At 41.9% G+C, this 22,500-nt stretch overlaps 1 protein-coding gene across 4 annotated transcripts in view; it reads right to left on the bottom strand.

Annotated features, from left to right (window-relative positions):
* LOC123515633 (la-related protein 1-like) overlaps positions 1 to 22,500 on the bottom strand; it is a 149,499-nt gene that overhangs the window by 84,519 nt on the left and 42,480 nt on the right. For all 4 annotated transcript variants that reach the window (XM_045274433.1, XM_045274435.1, XM_045274436.1 and 1 more), the window contains exon 2: positions 6,063 to 6,415. In XM_045274433.1, the coding sequence (XP_045130368.1) occupies positions 6,063 to 6,415 (353 nt within the window). The remainder of the gene's footprint in view (positions 1 to 6,062; positions 6,416 to 22,500) is intronic.

Here is a 22,500-nt window from a genome sequence, read left to right as displayed (position 1 = left end):
CGGAGCCACACAAGCGTAAAGCCCAGGCCTTATAAAACTACAACTAGGTACACACACAAATAGCGGCCACTAAACTGTCCCCAACCTTGTCAGCTCTTACGTATGAAAAGAGACTGGAGAGACTGGAATTACCAACATTGGAGCAGAGAAGAGAAAGAGGCAATCTGTTGGCCATCTACAGAATAATTAATAATATGGAGCTTCTTGATATGATCGACCTGCTGAAGAGGGACAGAAGGGACACAAGAGGACATGGATTAAAATTCAGAAAAGACAACTACAGAAGAGACTTCAAGAAAAACAACTTCCCCCATAGAGTGATAGATAGACACAGTAAGCCCCCGCACTTGGCGAATCTCAGCTTGGCGAAATTTCCTTTTGGCTGTAGGGTGGCCACAGACCACCAAGTGCACGCTTGGCGATTTGAATTCAAACTTGGCTGCTGCATGGCGAACCATACAGCTCGCCGGTGACATCAGACCTCTCTCTAAGCCCATCAGAACGCAGTGTGAGTCCCTTTCAGCCATTTTGTTTGTGCTACACTCTGTTCTGCTAGCGTGGGAACAAATTTTGGCGATTTACCGCCAACATGGCCTCTATCAGCGCAACAGGTGGTACTGGTGGGGATAAGAACAATGGTGGTGGCGGTAAGGATGAAAGTGGGTGAGGGAAACAGGTGGAAAAACGAGAGTTGCAGCCTTTATATTATGTTTTATTAGCTTTATTTATCGTTTATTGGTCTGTTTTGTACATGTGTTCTAATATGTGAAGGCAAAAGATTTTACTTCAGCTTGAAAGATAGTATTTTAGGGGTGAAAAGAGGGACTTTGGAAATTACCAAAGTCTGATTGAGCCATTCTTTAGGCAATTTAAATTATATAAAGAACTCGTGCTTGGCGACATTCGCATTTGGCGGTAGTTTCGCCAGACTAATTAATTCACCAAATGCGAGGGCTTACTGTATAAGGATCAGACTGGATAGAAAGGTTGTGTGTACAAAGTCTATATACAACTTTAAGAGAAAATTAGACACTGAGATACAGAGACAGGACAGCACAAGCATAGGCTCCCATCCTGTAAAATACGGGCAACCCCTGCTTAAAGAAGGGGTTATGTTCCTAAAAAACACTTTGTTAAGGGAAACTTCGTTAAGCAAACCGATTATAACATGTTTAACCCCTAACTCGAACTTCCATTGAGAGTAAACAAAGCGAGAGTGCATCATAGTACAGTGAAAGGTTTAATGAAAGTAAAAATTAAGAAGTTAAACATTTAGGCAGTTTAATTTAAGTCATTATAATGTACACTAATGTATGTATGTACGTAACTTTATAATGTTGATGATCTTAAATTTATGAAGGGAGGGAGAGTGAAACGGAAAAGACACTAACCGGCAACCTGTGGAATGTAAGCAAAGGGCGCATCATTGTATCACATACAAAACTTATGTACCACATTTTCACAAGGCTTTCTATTTTATCCATTATAGTAATGAGTTCGGGTGGTTCTTTTTAGCTTGCAAGGAAGATACGGTCTCACCAGCCTTCTTAATAGAGTCTGCTGACTTGAAAATAGTAGACAGTAGATGGAGTCAAGATGGTGGCAAGCAATGCCTCTCTCGTGTCTGTGAATAATATCCAGCTTCACTTTGAGAGTGACTTCCTGGTCTTCTTAGCAACGCTAGGCAAATTTGCAGGGCATTTTGGTGGTAAGCTGAGCGAGGGAAGACGAGCTGCTGGTGACGCTGTTATTGTTTTGAACAGGGGGAGTGAGTAGTGCGTGTGTTGTCCACGAGAGGCGCTGGTGTATTCAAAAGCCTGTCGGCTTGCATGATATGGCGGTGCTTTCAAACTTGGAAAAATTACCTGGATAAAACTTCGTTAAAGCGAGTTTGGTGTTTGTTAAACAAGCAGATGGTAATAAAATTAAACCTTCATCGTAGCAAAATTTCGTTGTGTTAACCTTCGTTAAGTGGAGGTTGTCTGTACAACTAGGCAAAAACACGAGATCAAAATCACACGAGACAATGTCCACACCGTGCTCTGCTTCAAATTTACTTCAAGCCATCAAGAACATCTTTTACCTAAAGTGTAATTAAAAATGAGAGCTATGTTTAGTGGTCTTGTCTAGGTGGCAGGGTTAAAATGTTAACAAGATGGAAAAAGGAGCAAGGAATAAGGTGAAAACCAGAATGGGCAAGGGCAAGGAGTGTTTGTTTACCCCAAGGAGCAGAGTGGAACTTCCTAGAAATTATTTCTCAGGCTTCAGAATGGAGGACAAGTATAATGACCATAACACCAGAGAGAGTTTATTGAGGAGAGTCATAACACCTGGAGGACCTAGTGAAAGACCTGATGGCTAGGCTAAAAAACCGTGGAAAAGGGCAATGAGATCATGAAGGCAAACACTGAAGTATTGATGAAAAACTATGATGGCCTGAAGAACAAAGTTTGTGCTAGTGAAAAGAAAATGGAAGATAATGAAGATCAAGTGAAGAAAATAAGTGAAAAGCAAAATCGTTGGAAGATGGACCAGGATCAACGGAGAGTTAGTTTTAAAAAGATCATAGAAGAATCGGCCAAGGAAAGGGAACAGGAGGTTGCCAAGACAGTAGTAAAGGTAATTAAGGAAAAGGAAAATTTGGTTAGAGATACTGTGGAAAAGAAAAAGTGCATTGTTATCTTTGGATTAAAGGAAAAACTTATGCCAATGAGACACAAAAGAAAAGAATATGAGAAAAATCAGGCTGAGAAAGTAGTGATGGAGGTGAAGGATGATGATGAGGAACCCAAGAGATTGAGTAAAGAAATTGAAGAAGTCTATAGACTGGGGAAACATGAGGAGGGAAAAACACGTCCATTAAAGATTAGAATAAGATTGCAAACAAGTGCTGAGCAATCCCTGGCAGGTTCATGGAGGCTAGAAAGGAAAAAAAAGTGTATAAAAATGTATGGTTGAGATGCGATCTAAATGAAGAGGGAAACAGCCAAAGAAAAAAAAAATTAAACAGAACAGCAGAGGAGAGGACGAGCTACTACTGGAAGGTCAAAGACATGAGACTTAGGAAGTGGTACACCAGGAGGGAGAACAAGAAGGAAATAAGTATTACTGTAGAAGAAGAAGAGTATTAAAAGTCACTTCCACAAAGGTAAATGGTATTTTAATGGCAAAAGTAGAGTTGAATGATTATTTGAGAGAAAACAAGTCTGACATTGTGGGATTAACTGAGACAAAATTGTATGAAGAACTTGAAGCATTGGATATTGGGAAAAATAGATACAATATATGGAAGAAGAATAGAGAAACAAAAAAAAAAAAGGAAGAGGAGTGATGTTACTTGTAAAGAAAGAGCTGCAGGTGGATGAAATAACTTATGGAGAAGGAAGTGAAGAAGTACTGAAAGCACAGGTAAGAATTCAAGAAGGAAAAAGGAACCTTGCCGTTTATGTCCCACTCAAAACAAACTCATTGGGTAATGAAGAACATTGGAACATGCTTAATGATACCAGAAAATCTTTAAAGAAACTAATTGAAAAGAGTAAATACATAACAATGATGGGTGACTTTAATTGCAAGGAAATAGTTTGGGAAGATATGACAACTGAGGGAGAAGAAATATCTTGGGGACACCTACTACTGAATCTAGCAGTAGACAATATCCTAACTCAGTGGGTGAAAGACATCACAAGGTATAGAGCAAATGAAGAACCATCATAATTGGACTTAGTATTTACAAAAGAACCAGAGATACTAAAAAAAACTTGAAATACAAGAGTCCACTTGGTAAAAGTGACCATGTATTGCTTGAATTCAGGCTGAAAGAAGGACTGGAAGAAATTAGGAACGAAGACTATAAAAATAGAAGGTACAATTACAGTAAAAATAATTTTGCAAAAGTAAGGAAATACTTTGAACAAGCAGACTGGACTGAATTTTATATATCAGAAAACTGAAGACAAGTGGAATATTTTAATGGAAAAGTATAATGAAGTAATAATGAAACGTGCCAATAAAGAAAATACACAAACCTAGACACAAGAAGTGGTTTAACAGAAGATGTGTCAGCAAGGATAGAAAGAGAAAAAGCCTAGAGCAGATGGAGAAGAAATAGAAGACAAAATCATTGGTTAGACAACGCCCAGTAAAGAAACAAGTATGTCAAGATTCGGAAAATGGAATACAAAAACTATGAGAAGGATATAGTATACAATTGTAAGGACCAGCCAAAACTGTTTTACAGATATGTAAATGGCAAGCTGAAAAACAAAGGAAAAATAAGTGAACTAAGATACAATAATGAAACATACGAAAACCCAGACAATAGGTTTCCAGTCAGTCTTCACCAGAGAAAGCAAATTCCAATGTCAAACCCCAGTCAAATTAACTGATGGTGTTTGTGAAATACAAATGTAAGGAAAAGAAGTAAGGAAAAAAAATAGAAGAATAAGATGTAAGGAAAGCCTCAGGTTTTAATTGAGTGTCAAACTGGATTTTAAAAGAAATGCAGTCACCAGTTAGCAGACAAAGTCCACAACATCATTATGAGTTCCTTAACAGAGGTAAAGTACCAACAGATTGGAAAAGAGCAGATATTGTGCCCATATTCAAAGGGAGAAATAAGGAGGATCCATTAAACTACAGACCAGTGTCATTGACCAGTGTAATAGCAAAAATATGTGAAAGGATAATAAAGAAGAAATGGATGGAATATCTGGAGGAGAAAGGTATGTTGACAGATAGACAGTATGGATTCAGAAGAGGAAGATCATGTGTCACAAATTTAGTAAGCTTCTACTCAAAAGTGGTTGACATAGTGCAAGAAAGGGATGACTGGGTGGACTGCATCTACATAGATCAAAAGAATTTGACAAGGTCCCACACAAAAGGTTACTGTGGAAACTTGAACAAAATGGAGGACTAAAGGAGGACTTCTGAAATGGATGGCTGACTTTCTAAAAGACAGAGAAATGAGAACAATCTTAAGAGATAAAAAAAATCAGCCAGGAAAAGTCTTCATGGAGTTAAGCACCAATAATGTTTGTGGTATATGTGAATGATATACCAGAAAATATAGACAGTTACATCAGTCTGTTTGCAGATGATGCTAAATTAATGAGGAGGGTGAATAGAAAAGAAGATTGTGAGGCACTACAACAAGACTTGGATAAGATAGCGGAATGGTCACTCACATGGGAAATGGAATTTAATACAAAAGTGCAGTGTATTAGAATTTGGAATGAGCAAAAGAAGGCTAAAGGGAGTTTACTCAATGGGGAATGAAGAAATTAAGAAGTCTAAAGAAAAGACCTAGGAGTAACCATTGTGGATAACTTGTCACCAGAAAAGCACATAAATAGAATTACAGGAAATGCCTATGAACTTTTGAGAAATATAAAGGTGGCATTCACTTACATAGACAATATGATAAAAAAAAAAAAAGTTAAGCGACTCTAATATGCCCAAAATTAGAATATGCAGCTACAGTATGGTCACCGAACAAAAAGAAACACATAAGGAAACTAAAGAATACAGAAGGCAGCAACAAAGCTTCCCCAAGTTTAAGTGAATGGTCATATTATGAAGAAAGGCTACGAATACTAGGTCTTACAACCTTAGAACAGAGAAGGGAAAGAGATTTAATAGCAGTGTACAGAGCAATGAATAGACTAGATGAGAAGACTTACTAATCTAGAACAACAGTGACACAAGAGAACATGGAAAGAAATTAAGAAAGGACAAGTACAGGAGAGATATCAAGAGGTTCAGTTTTCCACAAAGATGTCCAGAGGTGTGGAATGGTTTAGATAAGAGAGTTGTTGAAGCAAGGACAATCAATAAGTTCAAAGAAATGTTAGATTTTCATAGATATGGAGATGGGACAGCACAAGCAGAACTCTTTTCCTAGATAAATACAACCAGGTAAATACACACACACACACACACACACACACACACACACACACACACACACACACACACCTGCTGCATATGTACAGCTTCCTGAGCTTGCTGGACCTCCACCAGAGTCGGCCATCTTTATTTTTAGTTTTGTCTTTACTAACCTTTGTATTGCTCTTCTTTCCTTCTTTATTGGTGGAATGAGAGGCAGGACTGGTGTGTGCTGCCTGGGCAGGAGTTGGGTCACTGACACTGTCATGGGGAGCTGATTCAACTAGAATAGGTTCAGCTATACTTGAACCAGAGGTGTTCTGTGGCTGAAGGTTCTTCACAGCCACCTCACTGCCACTGACACCCTGAACTGCTGTGGTTGGTGCTTGGGGCACTGTGGGTGAGGGCAGTGTGACGGCTGCTGGTGGTGCTGGTGGTGGTGGAGGTGGAGGTGCTTGTGACACAGGAGGCACGGCAGCTGTCACACTCACTGTCACCACCGGGGTTGACTTCTCATCACGCTTGCCTGGGGAACATAATAGAAAAATAAATAAATATATAAAGTTAAATGCACCTCCTTGATGAAAAAGAAAATACATTAAATATGTGTGTGTGTGTGTGTGTGTGTGTAATTCACCTCGGTTGCCTGCTGGTCACCCAGCCAGTCTTTCCCATTACGGAGCGAGCTCAGAGCTCATAGACCGATCTTCGGTTAAGACTGAGACCACAACACACTCCACACACCGGGAAAGCGAGGCCACAATCCCTCGAGTTACATCCCGTACCTATTTACTGCTAGGTGAACAGGGGCCACACATTAAGAGGCTTGCCCATTTGCCTCGCCGTCTCCGGGACACGAACCCGGACCCTCTCGAGTGTGAGTCGAGCGTGCTAACCACTACACTACGCGGTGTACAGAACAGGGATGAGAGGAAGAAAAAAGCCTTGAGGAGCGAGGCTGCAGGAGGAAGGGAGGCATGTAATTAGCATGAAAATAGCAATAAATGAGAGGTGCAACATTTTGGCAGTGAGAAAGAGGCTGAAGACAGTCAGTCACACTTGGGGAGTTGATGAGACTTTAAGCTTTTGATTCCACCCCATCTAATATCTAATAAAACTGTGTGAATGGAACTCCCCCCAAACACGCCAAGAGTACTCCATACAAAGACGAATAAGGCCCTTGTACAGAGTTAACAGTTGGAGGGGCGAGAAAAACTGGCAGAGATGCCTCAGAATGCCTAACTTCATAGAAGCTGTTTTAGCAAGAGATGAGATGTGAAGTTTCCAGTTAAAATTAAAAGTAAAGGACAGACTGAGAACATTCAGTGTAGATGAGGGAGACAGTTGAGTGTCATTGAAGAAAATGGGATAGTTCTCTGGAAGGCTGTGTTGAGTTGATAGATTGAGGAACTGAGTTTTGAGGCATTGAACACTATTAAGTTTTCTCTGTCCCAATCAGAAATCTTAGAAAGATCAGAAGTCAGGTGTTCTGTGGCATCCCTACGTGATCTGTTGACTTCCTGAAGGGTTAGTCATCTCTGAAAGGACGTGGAAAGATGTAGGGTGGTATCAACAGCATAGGAGTGGATAGGGCAAGAAGTTTGGTTAAGAAGATCATTAGTGAACAATAGAAAGAGAGTGGGTGACAGGACAGAACCCTGACGAACACCATTATTAATAGATTTAGGAGAAGAAAAGTGGCCATCTACAACGGCTGCAATAGAACAGTCAGAAAAAAAGTTTGAGACAAAGTTGTAGAGAGGATAGAAACTGTAGGAGGGCAGCTTTGAAATCAAAGATATGTGCAAGACTAACAAAAAGCTTTTGGTATGTCTAACACAACAGCAAAAGTTTTGCTGAAATCTCTAAAAGAGGATAACCAAGACTCAGTAACGAACGTAAGATCACCAGTAGAGCAACCATGACGAAAGCCATACTGGTGATTAGATAGAAGCTTGTGAAGTGACAGAGGTTTAAGAATCTTCCTATTCAGGATATATTAAAAAACTTTGAAGAAGCAAGAAATTAAAGCTATAGGATGGTAGTTTCAGGAATTAGAACAGTCACCATTTTTAGGGAACAGGCTGAATGCAGGCAAACTTCCAGCAAGAAGGAATGGTAGAAGTCAATAGACATAGTTGAAAGAGTTTGGCCAGGCAAGGTGAAAGCACAGAAGCACAATTTTTGAGAACAATAGGAGGGACCCCATGAAGTTCATAAATCTTCTGAAGGTTTAGACCACCAAAGGCATGGAAAACATCATTACATAGAACTTTGATTGAAGGCATGAAATAGTCAGAGGGAGGAGGAGAGGAAGAGACAAGCACAGAATCATCCAAGGTGGAGTTTTCAGCAAAGGTTTTAAAGAAGAGTTCAGCTTTAAAGACATGAAATGGCACCAGTACCATCAGGATAAAATAAAGTAGGAAAAGATGAAGTAAAGTTATTGGAGATGTTTTTTGGCCAGATGTCAAAAGTCAACAGGGGTGTTAGAGTTTGAAAGATTTTGACGTTTTCTAGTGTAGTGTAGTGGTTAGTGCGCTAACCACTACACTACACGGTGTGTGTGTGTGTGTGTGTGTGTGTGTGTGTGTGTGTGTGTGTGTGTGTGTGTGTGTGTGTGTGTGTGTGTGTGTGTGTGTGTGTGTGTAATTCACCACGATCGTCTGCTGGTCACCCAGCCAGTCTTCCCCATTACGGAGCAACCTCAGAGCTCATACACTGATCTTCAGGTAGGACTGAGACCACAACACACTCCACACACCGGGAAAGCGAGGCCACAACCCCTCGAGTTATATCCCATACCTACTTACTACTAGGTGAACTGGGGCTACACATTAAGAGGCTTGCCCATTTGCCTCGCCGCTTCCCGGGACTTAACCCGGACCCTCTCGATTGTGAGTCGAGCTTGCTGTGTGTGTGTGTGTGTGTGTGTGTGTGTGTGTGTGTGTGTGTGTGTGTGTGTGTGTGTGTGTGTTTCACTGTTTGATCTGCTGCGGTCTCTGACGAGACAGCCAGACGTTACCCTACGGAACGAGCTTAGAGCTCATTATTTCCGATCTTCGGATAGGCCTGAGACCAGGCACACACCACACACCGGGACAACAAGGTCACAACTCCTTGATTTACATCCCGTACCTACTCACTGCTAGGTGAACAGAGGCTACACGTGAAAGGAGACACACCCAAATATCTCCACCCGGCCGGGGAATCGAACCCCGGTCCTCTGGCTTGTGAAGCCAGCGCTCTAACCACTGAACTACCGGGTGTAATTCACTGTTTGATCTGCTGTAGTCTCTGACGAGACAGCCGGACGTTACCCTAGGGAACGAGATCAGAGCTCATTATTTCCGATCTTGGGATAGGCCTGAGACCAGGCACACACCACACACCGGGACAACAAGGTCACAACTCCTCGATTTACATCCCGTACCTACTCACTGCTAGGTGAACAGGGGCTACACGTGAAAGGAGACACACCCAAATATCTCCACCCGGCCAGGGAATCGAACCCCGGTCATCTGGCTTGTGAAGCCAGCGCTCTAACCACTGAGCTACCGGGCTCAGTGTGTGTGTGTGTGTGTGTGTGTGTGTGTGTGTGTGTGTGTGTGTGTGTGTGTGTGTGTGTGTGTGTGTGTGTGTTATTCACCATGGTCCTCTACTGTTCACTCAGTCTTTCCCCCCTACAAAAAGAGCTCGGTCAGTAAGATACTGACTGATCTTCGGGTAGCACTGAGACTAAACCACACACACTCCACACACCGGGACAGTGAGGCCACAACCTCTCGAGTTACATCTCGTACCTATTTTCTGCTAGGTGAAGAGGGGCTACACATTAAGAGGTTCATCCATTTGTCTTACCACTCCCGAGACTCGAACCCAGGCCCTTTTGGTTGTGAGCCGTGTACGTTGACCCCTACAATACGCTGTAATGTGTGCTACAAGGTGTGTGTATTTACCTAGTTGTTGTATATATCTAGCTGTAGTTTTACAGGGCCTGAGCTTTTTCTTTAAAGCTATGCACACTCTTTGCTGACACCACTTCCTCACTCAAACTGTTCCAAGTGTGTGTGTGTGTGTGTGTGTGTGTTTATTCACCACGGTCGCCTGTTGGTAACCCAGCCAGCTTTTCCCTTATGGAAAGAACTCAGAGCTCATAATGACTGATCTTTGGGTTAGGCTGAGACCACATCACACACACTTGGAAAGCGAAGTCACAACCCCTCCAGTTATATCCCGTACTAGGCGTACCAATCTACTACTAGGTGAACAAAGGCTACACATTAAGAGGCTTGCCCAGGCGCGGAGCAGGGATCTCAGCCAAGAGGGGGCGGAGCATTCTCGATGGGCCCTTGTGATCATTATTTAAACATGCCAGTTGAGTTAAATGTTTCTACATATGACAATGTCACAGATCACCCCCTCCGACACATACACACACGCACGCATGTATACATGTATACGTGTAGTGTAGTGGTTAGCATGCTCGACTCACAATCTAGAGGAACGGTTTCCAGTCCCGGGAAGCGGCGAGGCAAATGGGCAAGTCTCTTAATGTGTGGCCCCTGTTCACCTAGCAGTAAATAGGTACGGGATGTAACTCGAGGGGTTGTGGCCTCGCTTTCCCGGTGTGTGGAGTGTGTTGTGGTCTCAGTCCTACCCGAAGATCGGCCTAAGAGCTCTGAGGTCGCTCCGTAATGGGGAAGACTGGCTGGGTAACCAACAGGCAACCGAGGTGAATTACACACACACACACACACAGCTGTCGGAATGGCAGAAGTGAGAGTATGTGGATTACGATGAGGTGTTAATTCAGAAACCATGGCGAGCGTCATGGATTTATCATCAGACAGCGACCTGTTGATTTCAGCACCACAGCTGCCGATAGGCTATTTCAGCATCTTGTTCATGGACTTCACCAATATTTCTGCTAAGTGCTCCTGACTTGTGTGTGTGTGTTTTCAGCTAAGCTAACTGGCCACGCAGATCACTAAAAGTAAACAGACAACATGCGCGTGCGCCCTTACACTTCAACGTCACACGCAGAGATTGACAGACGGGAAGAGGACTTTTATTTTTTATTCTTATTTTTCACTTTACTTTATTACCATCCTTACAAATACAGCTGCCAGTCCTACATTGTGATTTTCGGACTTTCCTCTCCATTTTTTTTTTTTTTTCTCGCTCCATCATCAATCTGGTGGTGGGCCTCCATGCAACAGTGGGCCCAGGGCGGCCACCCCTCTGCATGGAGGGACGGAAAGAAGGCCTGTCGCGGCTAAATGTGTAGCCCTGAGGTGAGGTTCGAAGCCCGCCACGCAGCTTCCCAGCAGCCAGCACGTCACTCGCCCACGCACGTGTCCTCTTTGGCCGCCTCCTCCGCTATTCTCGGATCAAAACCAATACTCACTCGCGTCAGGCACAATAATGACAGGTCGGTCACATACAAGACCCCACACCATGCTTTCTATAACATCATATACTGTAAAGAACACAACTATCTAATTAAAACATATGACAGTGTAAACCAGAACCAACCACCCTAAATGACTCCCTGCGCACCACTCACACTAGAGTCGCTGGCAAGATCTAAAAATAACTAGGAAGTGCTTCTTCCCACCAATACCTCCCTAATCCATAATTTCATGAAAACGGTCAGCAGTGCCGTGTCTTTTGGCCTCGATGAACAAGGAAGGGAGTTAAATGACCAGTATCTTCCCGCACGTTACATCACAACACGACCCTGTGCGCCGCCGCCCTCCACTCTTGATCTAGCACCCTCCCAACATGCTGCTACCCATACAACCATGCGCAATAATTTAGCACACACAGCTGTCCGCTACACCACGCGGCGGCTGTAAAGGCACCAAGGAGTTCGACGTCCTGCTCTTTCGCTGTAAAAGTACTTTGTAATACTAAACAGCGGTGAGGTAATAATTGTAACATGGGAAGCAATGTGTGGCCACCATCTTGGGAATGATGCGTTGGATGGTTAATAGTACCAGGGTCTATTAGTATTATTTAACCCTGAATAGTACAGCTGTAAATTTATACAAGCCGCTTGCTGCTGCCCCTCCACAGCGCTGACCCTCGAGGCAGATCGTGGCTAGGCGATGATAAACGAGATCTGTATTACTTGTGAAAAATACTCTCTAAAGGAGACAATATACTGCACACCCAGAAACGTCGATTCTTTCTCTCTCTCTCACTCTCACTCTCACTCTCACTCTCTCTCCTCTCTCTCTTAGACATGGCGCCAATGACCTTTCTGCGGCGCCAAAATTCAATAATTTATTTCGTCTCCATACATGTAACCTCGCTGCTGCTGCGGTGCCAAAATCCACTCTCTCTCTCTCTCTCTCTCTCTCTGAACATGATGCGCATAACATCCTCCTCCACAACTCATCTTACGTACTCCAAGAGGACGTACTAGCGGGTTTTTCTTCCCTTTACCACAAGTCTCATCGCCTTGGCCTGCACCACCCCGCACTTCAGGACCCTATTATGAAACACCCACTACTTTCATCACAACCGATAGATGCAAATAAATAAATGCATCACACAAAACGGAAACTGAAGTGACGATGTAGTAAGGTACTCTTCACGCTATCCTGTGTGTGTGTGTGTGTGTGTGTGTGTGTGTGTGTGTTTCACTGTTTGATCTGCTGCAGTCTCTGACGAGACAGCCAGACGTTATCCTATGGAACGAGCTCAGAGCTCATTATTTCCGATCTTCGGATAGGCCTGAGACCAGGCACACACCACACACCGGGACAACAAGGTCACAACTCCTCGATTTACATTCCGTACCTACTCACTGCTAGGTGAACAGGGGCTACACGTGAAAGGAGAGACACCCAAATATCTCCACCCGGCCGGGGAATCGAACTCCAGTCCTCTGGTTTGTGAAGCCAGCGCTCTAACCACTGAGCTACCGGGTGTGTGTGTGTGTGTGTGTGTGTGTGTGTGTGTATTTACCTAGTTGTAGTTTTACAGGGCCTGGGCTTTATGCTCGTGTGGCCCCGTCTCCATATCTACACTTATCCAATCTTACTTTAAAAGTGTGCACACTCATTGCAGACACTACTTCTTCATCTAAACTGTTCCACGTCTCAATACATCTCTGCGGGAAACTATATTTTTTAATATCTCTCAGACATCTTTCCTTTCTCAGCTTTTTACTATGCGATCTTGTGCTTCGGATGTCATATTCTTCTCTCAAGATCAGTTTCTCATTATCCACTTGGTCCATTCCGTTGATCAATTTATAGACTTGTATCAGGTCTCCTCTCTCCTTCTTTGTTCCAAGGTTGGTAGATCCATAGCCTTTAGTCTCTCCTCATATGTCATCCCTTCAAGTTCTGGGACCATTCTTGTAGCCATTTTTTGTAGCCTCTCCAATTTTCTTATGTGTTTCTTTTTATGAGGGGTCCACACTACTCCTGCATATTCCAATCTAGGTCTTATTATAGTATTTATCAATTTCTTCATCATTTCTTTGTCCATGTAGTGAAATGCTACTCCAATATTCCTCAGCAAATTATATGTTTCTCTAAAAATTCTATCAATATGGCTTACTGGTTGATTGTTTTCTTCCATCGTCACTCCTAAGTCCTTTTCCTTTTTTACTTTCTCCAGTTCTACACCATCTCCCATCTTATAGATTCCCATAGGTCGTCTTTCACTCTTTCCCATTTCCATCACATGGCTTTTGTTCACATTGTGTGTGTGTGTGTGTGTGTGTGTGTGTGTGTGTGTGTGTGTGTGTGTGTGTGTGTGTGTGTGTGTGTGTGTGTGTGTGTGTGTGTGTGTAATTCACCTCGGTCGCCTGCTGGTCACCCAGCCAGTCTTCCCTATTACGGAGCGAGCTCAGAGCTCACAGACCGATCTTCGGGTAGGACTGAGACCACAACACACTCCAAAACAAGATCAAGGAAATAGAAGATGATAACAGAAATCAATAAGGAAAGAAGAAAAGACCCCGACAGCCAGAAAAATACGTCAGGGAGAGCCGATACAAAGGCATCTCTCCCGACCTATAACTCAACTCAACTCAACTCCACACACCGGCAAAGCGAGGCCACAACCCCTGAGTTACATCCCGTACCTATTTACTGCTAGGTGAACAGGGGCTACACATTAAGAGGCTTGCCCATTTGCCTCGCCGCCCCGGGACTCGAAAACGGCCCTCTCGATTGAGTCGAGCGTGCTAACCACTACACTACGCGGTGTGTGTGATTCACCTCGGTCGTCTACTGGTCTCCCAGCCAGTCTTCCCCATTACGGAGCGAGCTCAGAGCTCATAGACCGATCTTCGGGTAGGACTGAGACCACAACACACTCCACACACCTGGAAAGCGAGGCCACAACCCCTCGAGTTACATCCCGCACCCATTTTCTGCTAGGTGAACAGGGGCCACACATTAAGAGACTTGCCCATTTACCTCACCGCTTACCGGGATTCGAACCCAGCCCTCTCGATTGTGAGTCGAGCGTGCTAACCACTACACTACGCGGTGTGTGTGTGTGTGTGTGTGTGTGTGTGTGTGTGTGTGTGTGTGTGTGTGTGTGTGTGTGTGTGTGTGTGTGTGTGTGTGTGTTTTGGGGCCAAGGAGCCATCGGCCTTAGCCCCCCTCCCTTTCTCCACACCCACAGCAGCATAAGTGGTAGGGGTAGGGGGCAATGGTGTTTGAGGGAAAGATGTAAAAAAAAAAAAAAAAAATTTAAATCTAGTGTAGCGAGGACAACGAAGACAGCAACCATAAAGACAACGACAAGAACATACAAAAAATATATGTAAAGAAACATCGCAAAATAATGAAAATCACAAGAGCAAGCCAATAAGACGGACAAGAAACCACAGCAGTACTAATACATTATCATTAATAATAGTAATAATAATAATAATAATAATAATAATAATAATAATAATAATAATAATAATAATAATAATAATAATAATAATAATAATAATAATAATAATAATAATAATAACAGTAGTAGTAGTATTAGCGAAAACACCACCACCACCACCACCACCAACACACGCAGTCACCACACACTACATCAACAGTTCACCAAACCTTCCCTCCCGGTACTGTGCCGCTGGCTGGTGTTGCCAGGTGTTGTGTTCCTTGACTAACACGTTACGCAACACTCACATCTGCTAAGCTCACACAACTACACCACGCAAAGCAACGTAACATACTCGCTGAGATGTGCATGACACTGGGGGGTAACACGCTTAACACAACAATTACTTCTTCGGACACCTTTAGGACATCACTATAACAAACTCTCACTGTGTTTACCGAATGACTGCAGAATCTTTGTTTAATTATCAACTGTGGTCCGGAAACACATTTGAAAATTCCTTTCGCTTGAACATGAGCCTATTAAAAGTTGTCATGGTAGTAAAACATCTACTCTCACTTGAACTACAAACCTGTTCTCACTTGAACTATAACCTGTTCACAGCTTGTCAAGTTAAGATATTTGTAAGTGTTCTTTAGGTGGTCATGTGTTCGTGTCCCCATCCGGCTTAATCACAAGTACTTACCCCTTCCCACCGTCGCCTTCGCAAAACGAGCAAGTTTCCACGGTTCACTACATAACCACGTGAAAGATGCCGCGGAGAGAGTAGTACGGCAACTAGTACAGTATTGTGAAACAGCGCTATCATCAAGAAGTTTTCAAAAGATCACTTGAGATGAATAGTCGCGTTCTCATATAAGCTTTGTTCTTGGTAATGACTGAACAAGTAAAAACACACGAAGCTCCCTTGAAAAGCCAAGTAACTTCCGTAGTCGTCTGTAATAGTTACGACGCCTGAGACTCAAAACATCATATTCCTTTGCATTTCGGGTGCCCGAATCTCTCAAAACCAAGGTCGCCTACAATGACCTTGCCTGATCTGTGAGAGACCCTTAGTAGAAGTGTCATGGAATGCATTGCACCACTGCCAGACTCGCCAGACGACAATAAACGTCCTCCGCGCGTGGCCAAGGAGGGAATGGTGTGTGTGGCAGTGTCCATCTGTGCATGTGTACCCGGTGTTCTTCACGCCTGTCTTATCTTTGGTCAGACTCGTGTATGTGTATAGAAGCGTGTGTGGGGCTGATATCCTAACCAGAGCAGGCAAGACCGTTAACTGTCACACCGTCACACCATCAGTGGTCTTATAATTTACTACTTATAGAATATTTTCAGCAGCAGCAGCAGCAGGAACAACAACAACAACAACAACAACAACAACAACAACAACAACAACAACAACAACAAACAAACAAAGCTAAGGAAAAAAATGTCAAGTTTATTTATAACTAACGAGAGAGAGAGAGAGAGAGAGAGAGAGAGAGAGAGAGAGAGAGAGAGAGAGAGAGAGAGAGAGAGAGAGAGAGAGAGAGAGAGAGAACACTAGGAAATGCTGAAGGAGAAACGCCAGCAGTAGCAGCAGTGAAGCACAAGCACGGTCACTGCGCCACACCCCGATATTTTGAAAACCACTCACGCCCTACAGCAATTTAATGACTTACGTTTATCATGTTCTTTTTTTTCAATAATAAAATTCAAAGGCGCTTTTTAACATTTTATACTTTATTTCATGGAGTTGTTAGTCTCCGTTCATTTTCGCTGTAATTAAGTTTTTGCTATATTCTTGCGATACTTGATTATGAAAGCTGCTATGCGGTGGAAAAAAAGAACCTAGGGAAAAAAAAGAAAAAAAAACTTTGAAAGAGCTTTAGGTGAAGTTAAACGGATTTGTAAGGGTGTTTTGATGTTTGTAGTGGGAGATTAACAAAATATCTCGACTATTAACGAGAAAACAATAATTTCAGTGGCCTTTAAAAATAATCATATGAGAGAGAGAGAGAGAGAGAGAGAGAGAGAGAGAGAGAGAGAGAGAGAGAGAGAGAGAGAGAGAGAGAGAGAGAGAGAGAGAGAGAGAGAGAGAGAGGGGGGGGGGTTCTGAATACGGATCTAAATAATGTGATTAGAAAACATGCCTTGCTAAGCACTTATTTCCATCGCCACTATATGCAACGTGTCCGAGATGGAGAAAGAACCTCAACAAAACGCTGATTATCGAGTATGGAGCAACATTCCTGCACGTTCAAAAACACTAGCAGCGATGTGGCAAGGTTGGCTTTTGTTAAGAAGCTGAGAGAAGTGTAGCTGCATGTGATCACGTCGAGTAAGGATCGCGATGGGAGGAAAAGATGTGGTATTTACTTCTGTTGGGAAAGACTGGTTAGAAATTATACGACTGAAGGTAAATTTAGAATGGTAAGATGTAGCCACACTAATACTGATAGGAAAGGGAAAAAAGTTAGTTGGTAAGGATCGTTATAGGAGGAAAAGTCATAGAATTTATCTATGAATACTGATAAGAAAGGATGGTTAGAAATTATACGATTGAAAATAAATGTAGAATACTAAGATGCAGTAACGCTAATACTGATAAAAAAAAAATGGTTGGAAAGATATACAACACGGAAGAAACTATAAAATATAAAGATGTAGGTACGAATATGTAATTAACATGAATAATAAACAGAAAATAAAAACTTGGAAACTTTTACGAATGAAAGGAGGAAATAGTACGATCCAGTTGAGAGAGAGAGAGAGAGAGAGAGAGAGAGAGAGAGAGAGAGAGAGAGAGAGAGAGAGAGAGAGAGAGAGAGAGAGAGAGAGAGAGAGAGAGAGAGAGAGAGAGAGAGAGAGAGAGAGAGAGAGAGAGAGAGAATGGTAAGATGTAGTTAAATTAATACTGATAGAATGAAAAAGCTGGAATATTTCATGCAGATAGAAAAATATTAAAATGTTATGCACTTCGTGGTTCGGGAAGAAGTAAAAAGTAAATGGAGGAAAATAAGAAAGGTAATGGTAGTACGAATAATGGTAAGAAAAAGCTAAATGAATAAAAAAAAAAAGTGATAAAAAAATACGGAAAGATTAGTCATAGAGATTGCGAGTAACGATTAAATAAAAAATATATATATAATAATAAAAAAAAGGCGAATGAATATATTACATCTCCCTTACCAGCATCCAATTAGGCACGTGTTCGTCAGTCACGTAATCACCATTGATAGTCTATAAATCTGTACAAATAAATCAATAAACGCGTGGAAAATATTGATACTATTTCTTTACCTGACACACACTTAGGAATAAATAAGTAAATGGTGAGGATCCGAATGTTTTTTCAGTATGTTTCAAAGATAAACTCGACTTAAAATAGCTTCTTCTTCATCAACAATCAATAATCCTTTCTTTTACGAGAGAGAGAGAGAGAGAGAGAGAGAGAGAGAGAGAGAGAGAGAGAGAGAGAGAGAGAGAGAGAGAGAGAGAGAGAGAGAGAGAGAGAGAGAGAGAGAGAGAGAGTGTGTGTTTTCGGTATGGGTTTGAGTTATGCATCTTTGTAAATACGAACCCACCCTGAATTAAACGAAAAAAAAAAACATCTAAAGAGGCGGTGGTAGTAAGTAATATAACCTATAATTTATTTTTTTTCTCTTTCTTTCTCCCGACAATGGTTCGAGTTCCCTCCACATTCAGTTGACGGTGGCAGGGACAGTATGTAGTACACGCCACAGCCATTTCAACTGAGGCAAGTCCATCCCCTTCAAACTCTCGCACGTAAATAATACAGCTCCCGAGATATGGTTCCTATTTAATCATCTATTCACTCGTGCATCATTGACTGGAGAGACGACGAAGGCACAAACAATAAGAAAAAAATAATTCCTAGATTCATTATCTTAAGAGTCTTCAATATTGCAAAACTCTTCTAATCTTTAGTAAAACCCGATATCAATATCAAAACAACGAAACTTAAGTCAGCTTAGTTAAGGATAATGGAAAATAAGAGTAATGTATGTATATGTCGGTCCTCGTCCCGGGCCGAGTGGACAATAATTGTAACACCTCTCGGTAAAGTTATCTCACGCCAGCGCTGTACAGTGACTCCTACGCGGCGGAAAGGCTGCAAAGGGGCACAACACCGCCACCGCCTCATCATGTACAACACAAACACACGCACACACACAACTTTATGGACGGGTCACGCTGTCTGGTATTACCACGGGGTGCACAGCGCTCCCCTCCTTCCACTCCTGGCAAGATGTGTGACAGATGTATTTTTATGCAATGCGTTGCCCAAAGGTCACCATATTGGAAAAAAAAGGGTGAAAAACAATATTCCCAAGAAAATGCTGTGAGAGAGAGAGAGAGAGAGAGAGAGAGAGAGAGAGAGAGAGAGAGAGAGAGAGAGAGAGAGAGAGAGAGAGAGAGAGAGCACCTGAGGAACAAGAAGCAAGGAGCCCGCCAGCCAGCACAAACGTAACTTTTCCCCCCATCACTCTTACTGCAGGCTGGCCAACCAAAACATTTCCACTCTATTAGCATAAAAAAAGTAAAAGTACAGAAATCAATCAACTTTAAACAATGTTTCGCCAACGAGATTATTTCAAATCAACTACTCCTTTAAGGTTTCTTGCGGCAAAGCGGGGCGGGGCTAGCGCTGACAGGAGTGAGTGGATTTTGCGTGCGTGGGTGCAGGGAACACTTGGCCAACCCCAAGAAACGCGACACCCAATCACCCATCCATACCATCCTCTCTCTCTCTCTCTCTCTCTCTAAGTGATGATTATTTATTTTTTTTTTTTTACTTTAAGGCCTATAGCGCCTGTAGGCACACTTGAAGAGTGTATGGGAAGCGGTGTTCAGCTTCCGCCCATTCGTGGCGCAGGCAATTTTATTTATAATGGTACCCATATTAGGGCCCATATCACCGCCCAAGCTCATCTTGGGTGTAACCACCTAGAACCTGGGTATAATGGTGACATGTAGGTAACTTTAAACCACTCAACAAATGACAAAGTGTTTTAAGGCTGTAAGTGGTGGGATTCGAACCTACAAGTAGTAGTAGTAGTAGTAGTAGTAGTAGTAGTAGTAGTAGTAGTAGTAGTAGTAGTAGTAGTAGTAGTAGTAGTTGTTGTTTATGGTGGTTAGGTGGGTGCGTGCGTGCGTGCGTAAGCTGGTAAAGTAATGGCTATTATACCTGTAATGGATTTCTTCTTGACTGTAAAAAAGAGAGAAAAAAAATTCATGGCGGCAGTGAAGATAGCAAAGATAAATAATAAATCAATAAATAATAAAAGGATAAAAACAGACGAAACTCTTAAAACTTTCACATTACGAGAATAAAAAAATAAAAAAAGGCAAAGAAGAAAAAAGCGAAGAAAAAGAAGAAAAAAAGAAGACAATTTAAAATGTAGATAGTAATTCAGACGATGACTTTGTTCCTGAGGCTGACCAAAACATTCCAGCGTAAAGCAGTGAGGCAACTTTCCCGCATGACTGTGCTGCATCCTCCCCTACCCCCCCCCCACACACTGCTGCCTGCCTTGTCATGTTCCCCCACCCTCTCACTCTCTCTCTCTCTCTCTCTCTCTCTCTCTCTCTCTCTCTCTCTCTCTCTCTTAACAGCAGCACAAAGAAATAAAAAGCTACACATGTATTAACTTTAGAGAGAGAGAGAGAGAGAGAGAGAGAGAGAGAGAGAGAGAGAGAGAGAGAGAGAGAGAGAGAGAGAGAGAGAGAGAGAGACCTGACCTGATAGCATGAGAGTGTGTGTGTGTGTGTGTGTGTGTGTGTGTGTGTGTGTGTGTGTGTGTGTGTGTGTGTGTGTGTGTGTGTGTGTGTGTGTGTGTGTGTGTCTCTCTCTCTCTCTCTCTCTCTCTCTCTCTCTCTCTCTCTCTCTCTCTATATATATATATATATATATATATATATATATATATATATATATATATATATATATATATATATATATATATATATATATATATATATATATATATATATATATATATATATATATATATATATATATATATATATATATATATATATATATATATATATATATATATATATATATATATATATATATATATATATATATATATATATATATATATATATATATATATATATATATATATATATATATATATATATATATATATATATATATATATATATATATATATATATATATATATATATATATATATATATATATATATATATATATATATATATATATATATATATATATATATATATATATATATATATATATATATATATATATATATATATATATATATATATATATATATATATATATATATATATATATATATATATATATATATATATACATATAATATATATACATATATATATATATATATATATATATATATATATATATATATATATATATATATATATATATATAGATAGATAGATATATAGACAGATAGATAGAAACACACACACACACACACACACACACACACACACACACACACACACACACACACTCACACACACACACCGCGTAGTTTAGTGGTTAGCACGCTCGACTCTCACTCGAGACGGTCCGGGTTCGAATCCCGGAGGCGGCGAGGCAAATGGGCAAGCCTCTTAATGTGTAGCCCTTGTTCACCTCAGCAGTAAATAGGTGCGGGATGAAACTCGAGGGATTGTGGCCTCGCTTTCCCGGTGTGTGAAGTGTTGTGGTTTCAGTCCTACCCGAAGATCGGTCTATGAGCTCTGAGCTCGCCCCGTAATGGGGAAGACTGGCTGGGTGACCAGCAGGCAACCGAGGTGAATTACACACACACCGCGAAGTGTAGTAGTTAGCACACTCGACTCACAATCGAGAGGCCCGGGTTCGAGTCCCGGTAAGCGGCGAGGCAAATGTAATATGTGGCCCCTGTTCACCTAGCAGTAAATAGGTACGAGATGTAACTCGAGGGGTTGTGGCCTCGCCTTCCCGGTGTGTGGAGTGTGTTGTGATCTCAGTCCTACCCGAAGATCAGTCTATGACCTCTGAGCTCGCTCCGAAATGGGGAAGACTGACTGGGTGACCATAAGGCGACCGAGGTGAATTACACACACACACACACACACACACACACACACACACACACACACACACACACACACACACACACACACACACACACACCCTGCTTTCTCACTACGATTATTTTCCAAAGCTACACCGATAATTATTTCATGGGCTTCCAAGAGCATTAATTCTGTGAACAATTTATAAATCTTGTTCATATGTCACTTAAAACAAAAAAAAATCCTTGAAAACCTGTGTCACTTTATGTAGAGGGTTTGAAAGTAGTGGAGGTGAGGCGCAGAAGTGTTTCAGAATACGTCCCCAGCCGCATCAAGTATCCGGGGTAGTGTCTGTTGATGGCAAGGCAGCGGCTTACACTGCTGCTCGGACTAAAAATGGGCCCGCGTGAGATGTGCGAGGTGGCGTGACGGGCATGGTGCGGCGTTAATGAGGTGAGCGAGTGTCAGGTGAATTGGCCATTTAAGATCACACCTGGCCAGGCCTACACTTGTGTCAATGATGCGGTACAATGCACCTTAGCGAACTGACTCACGCTGCCTACCTAATGGTGACACGTAGTGTGCGACAACGTGAATACTCTGCCACGTCCCGCAACTCACCCCTACATACACATGTAATTAGGATGGATATGTTCAACGCCAGGAATGGGAAAATAGTAA

This window comes from Portunus trituberculatus, chromosome 39, assembly GCF_017591435.1.
Source record: "Portunus trituberculatus isolate SZX2019 chromosome 39, ASM1759143v1, whole genome shotgun sequence".
NCBI classification, from domain to species: Eukaryota; Metazoa; Arthropoda; class Malacostraca; order Decapoda; family Portunidae; genus Portunus; species Portunus trituberculatus.
This window is presented reverse-complemented; position numbering and strand designations above follow the sequence as displayed.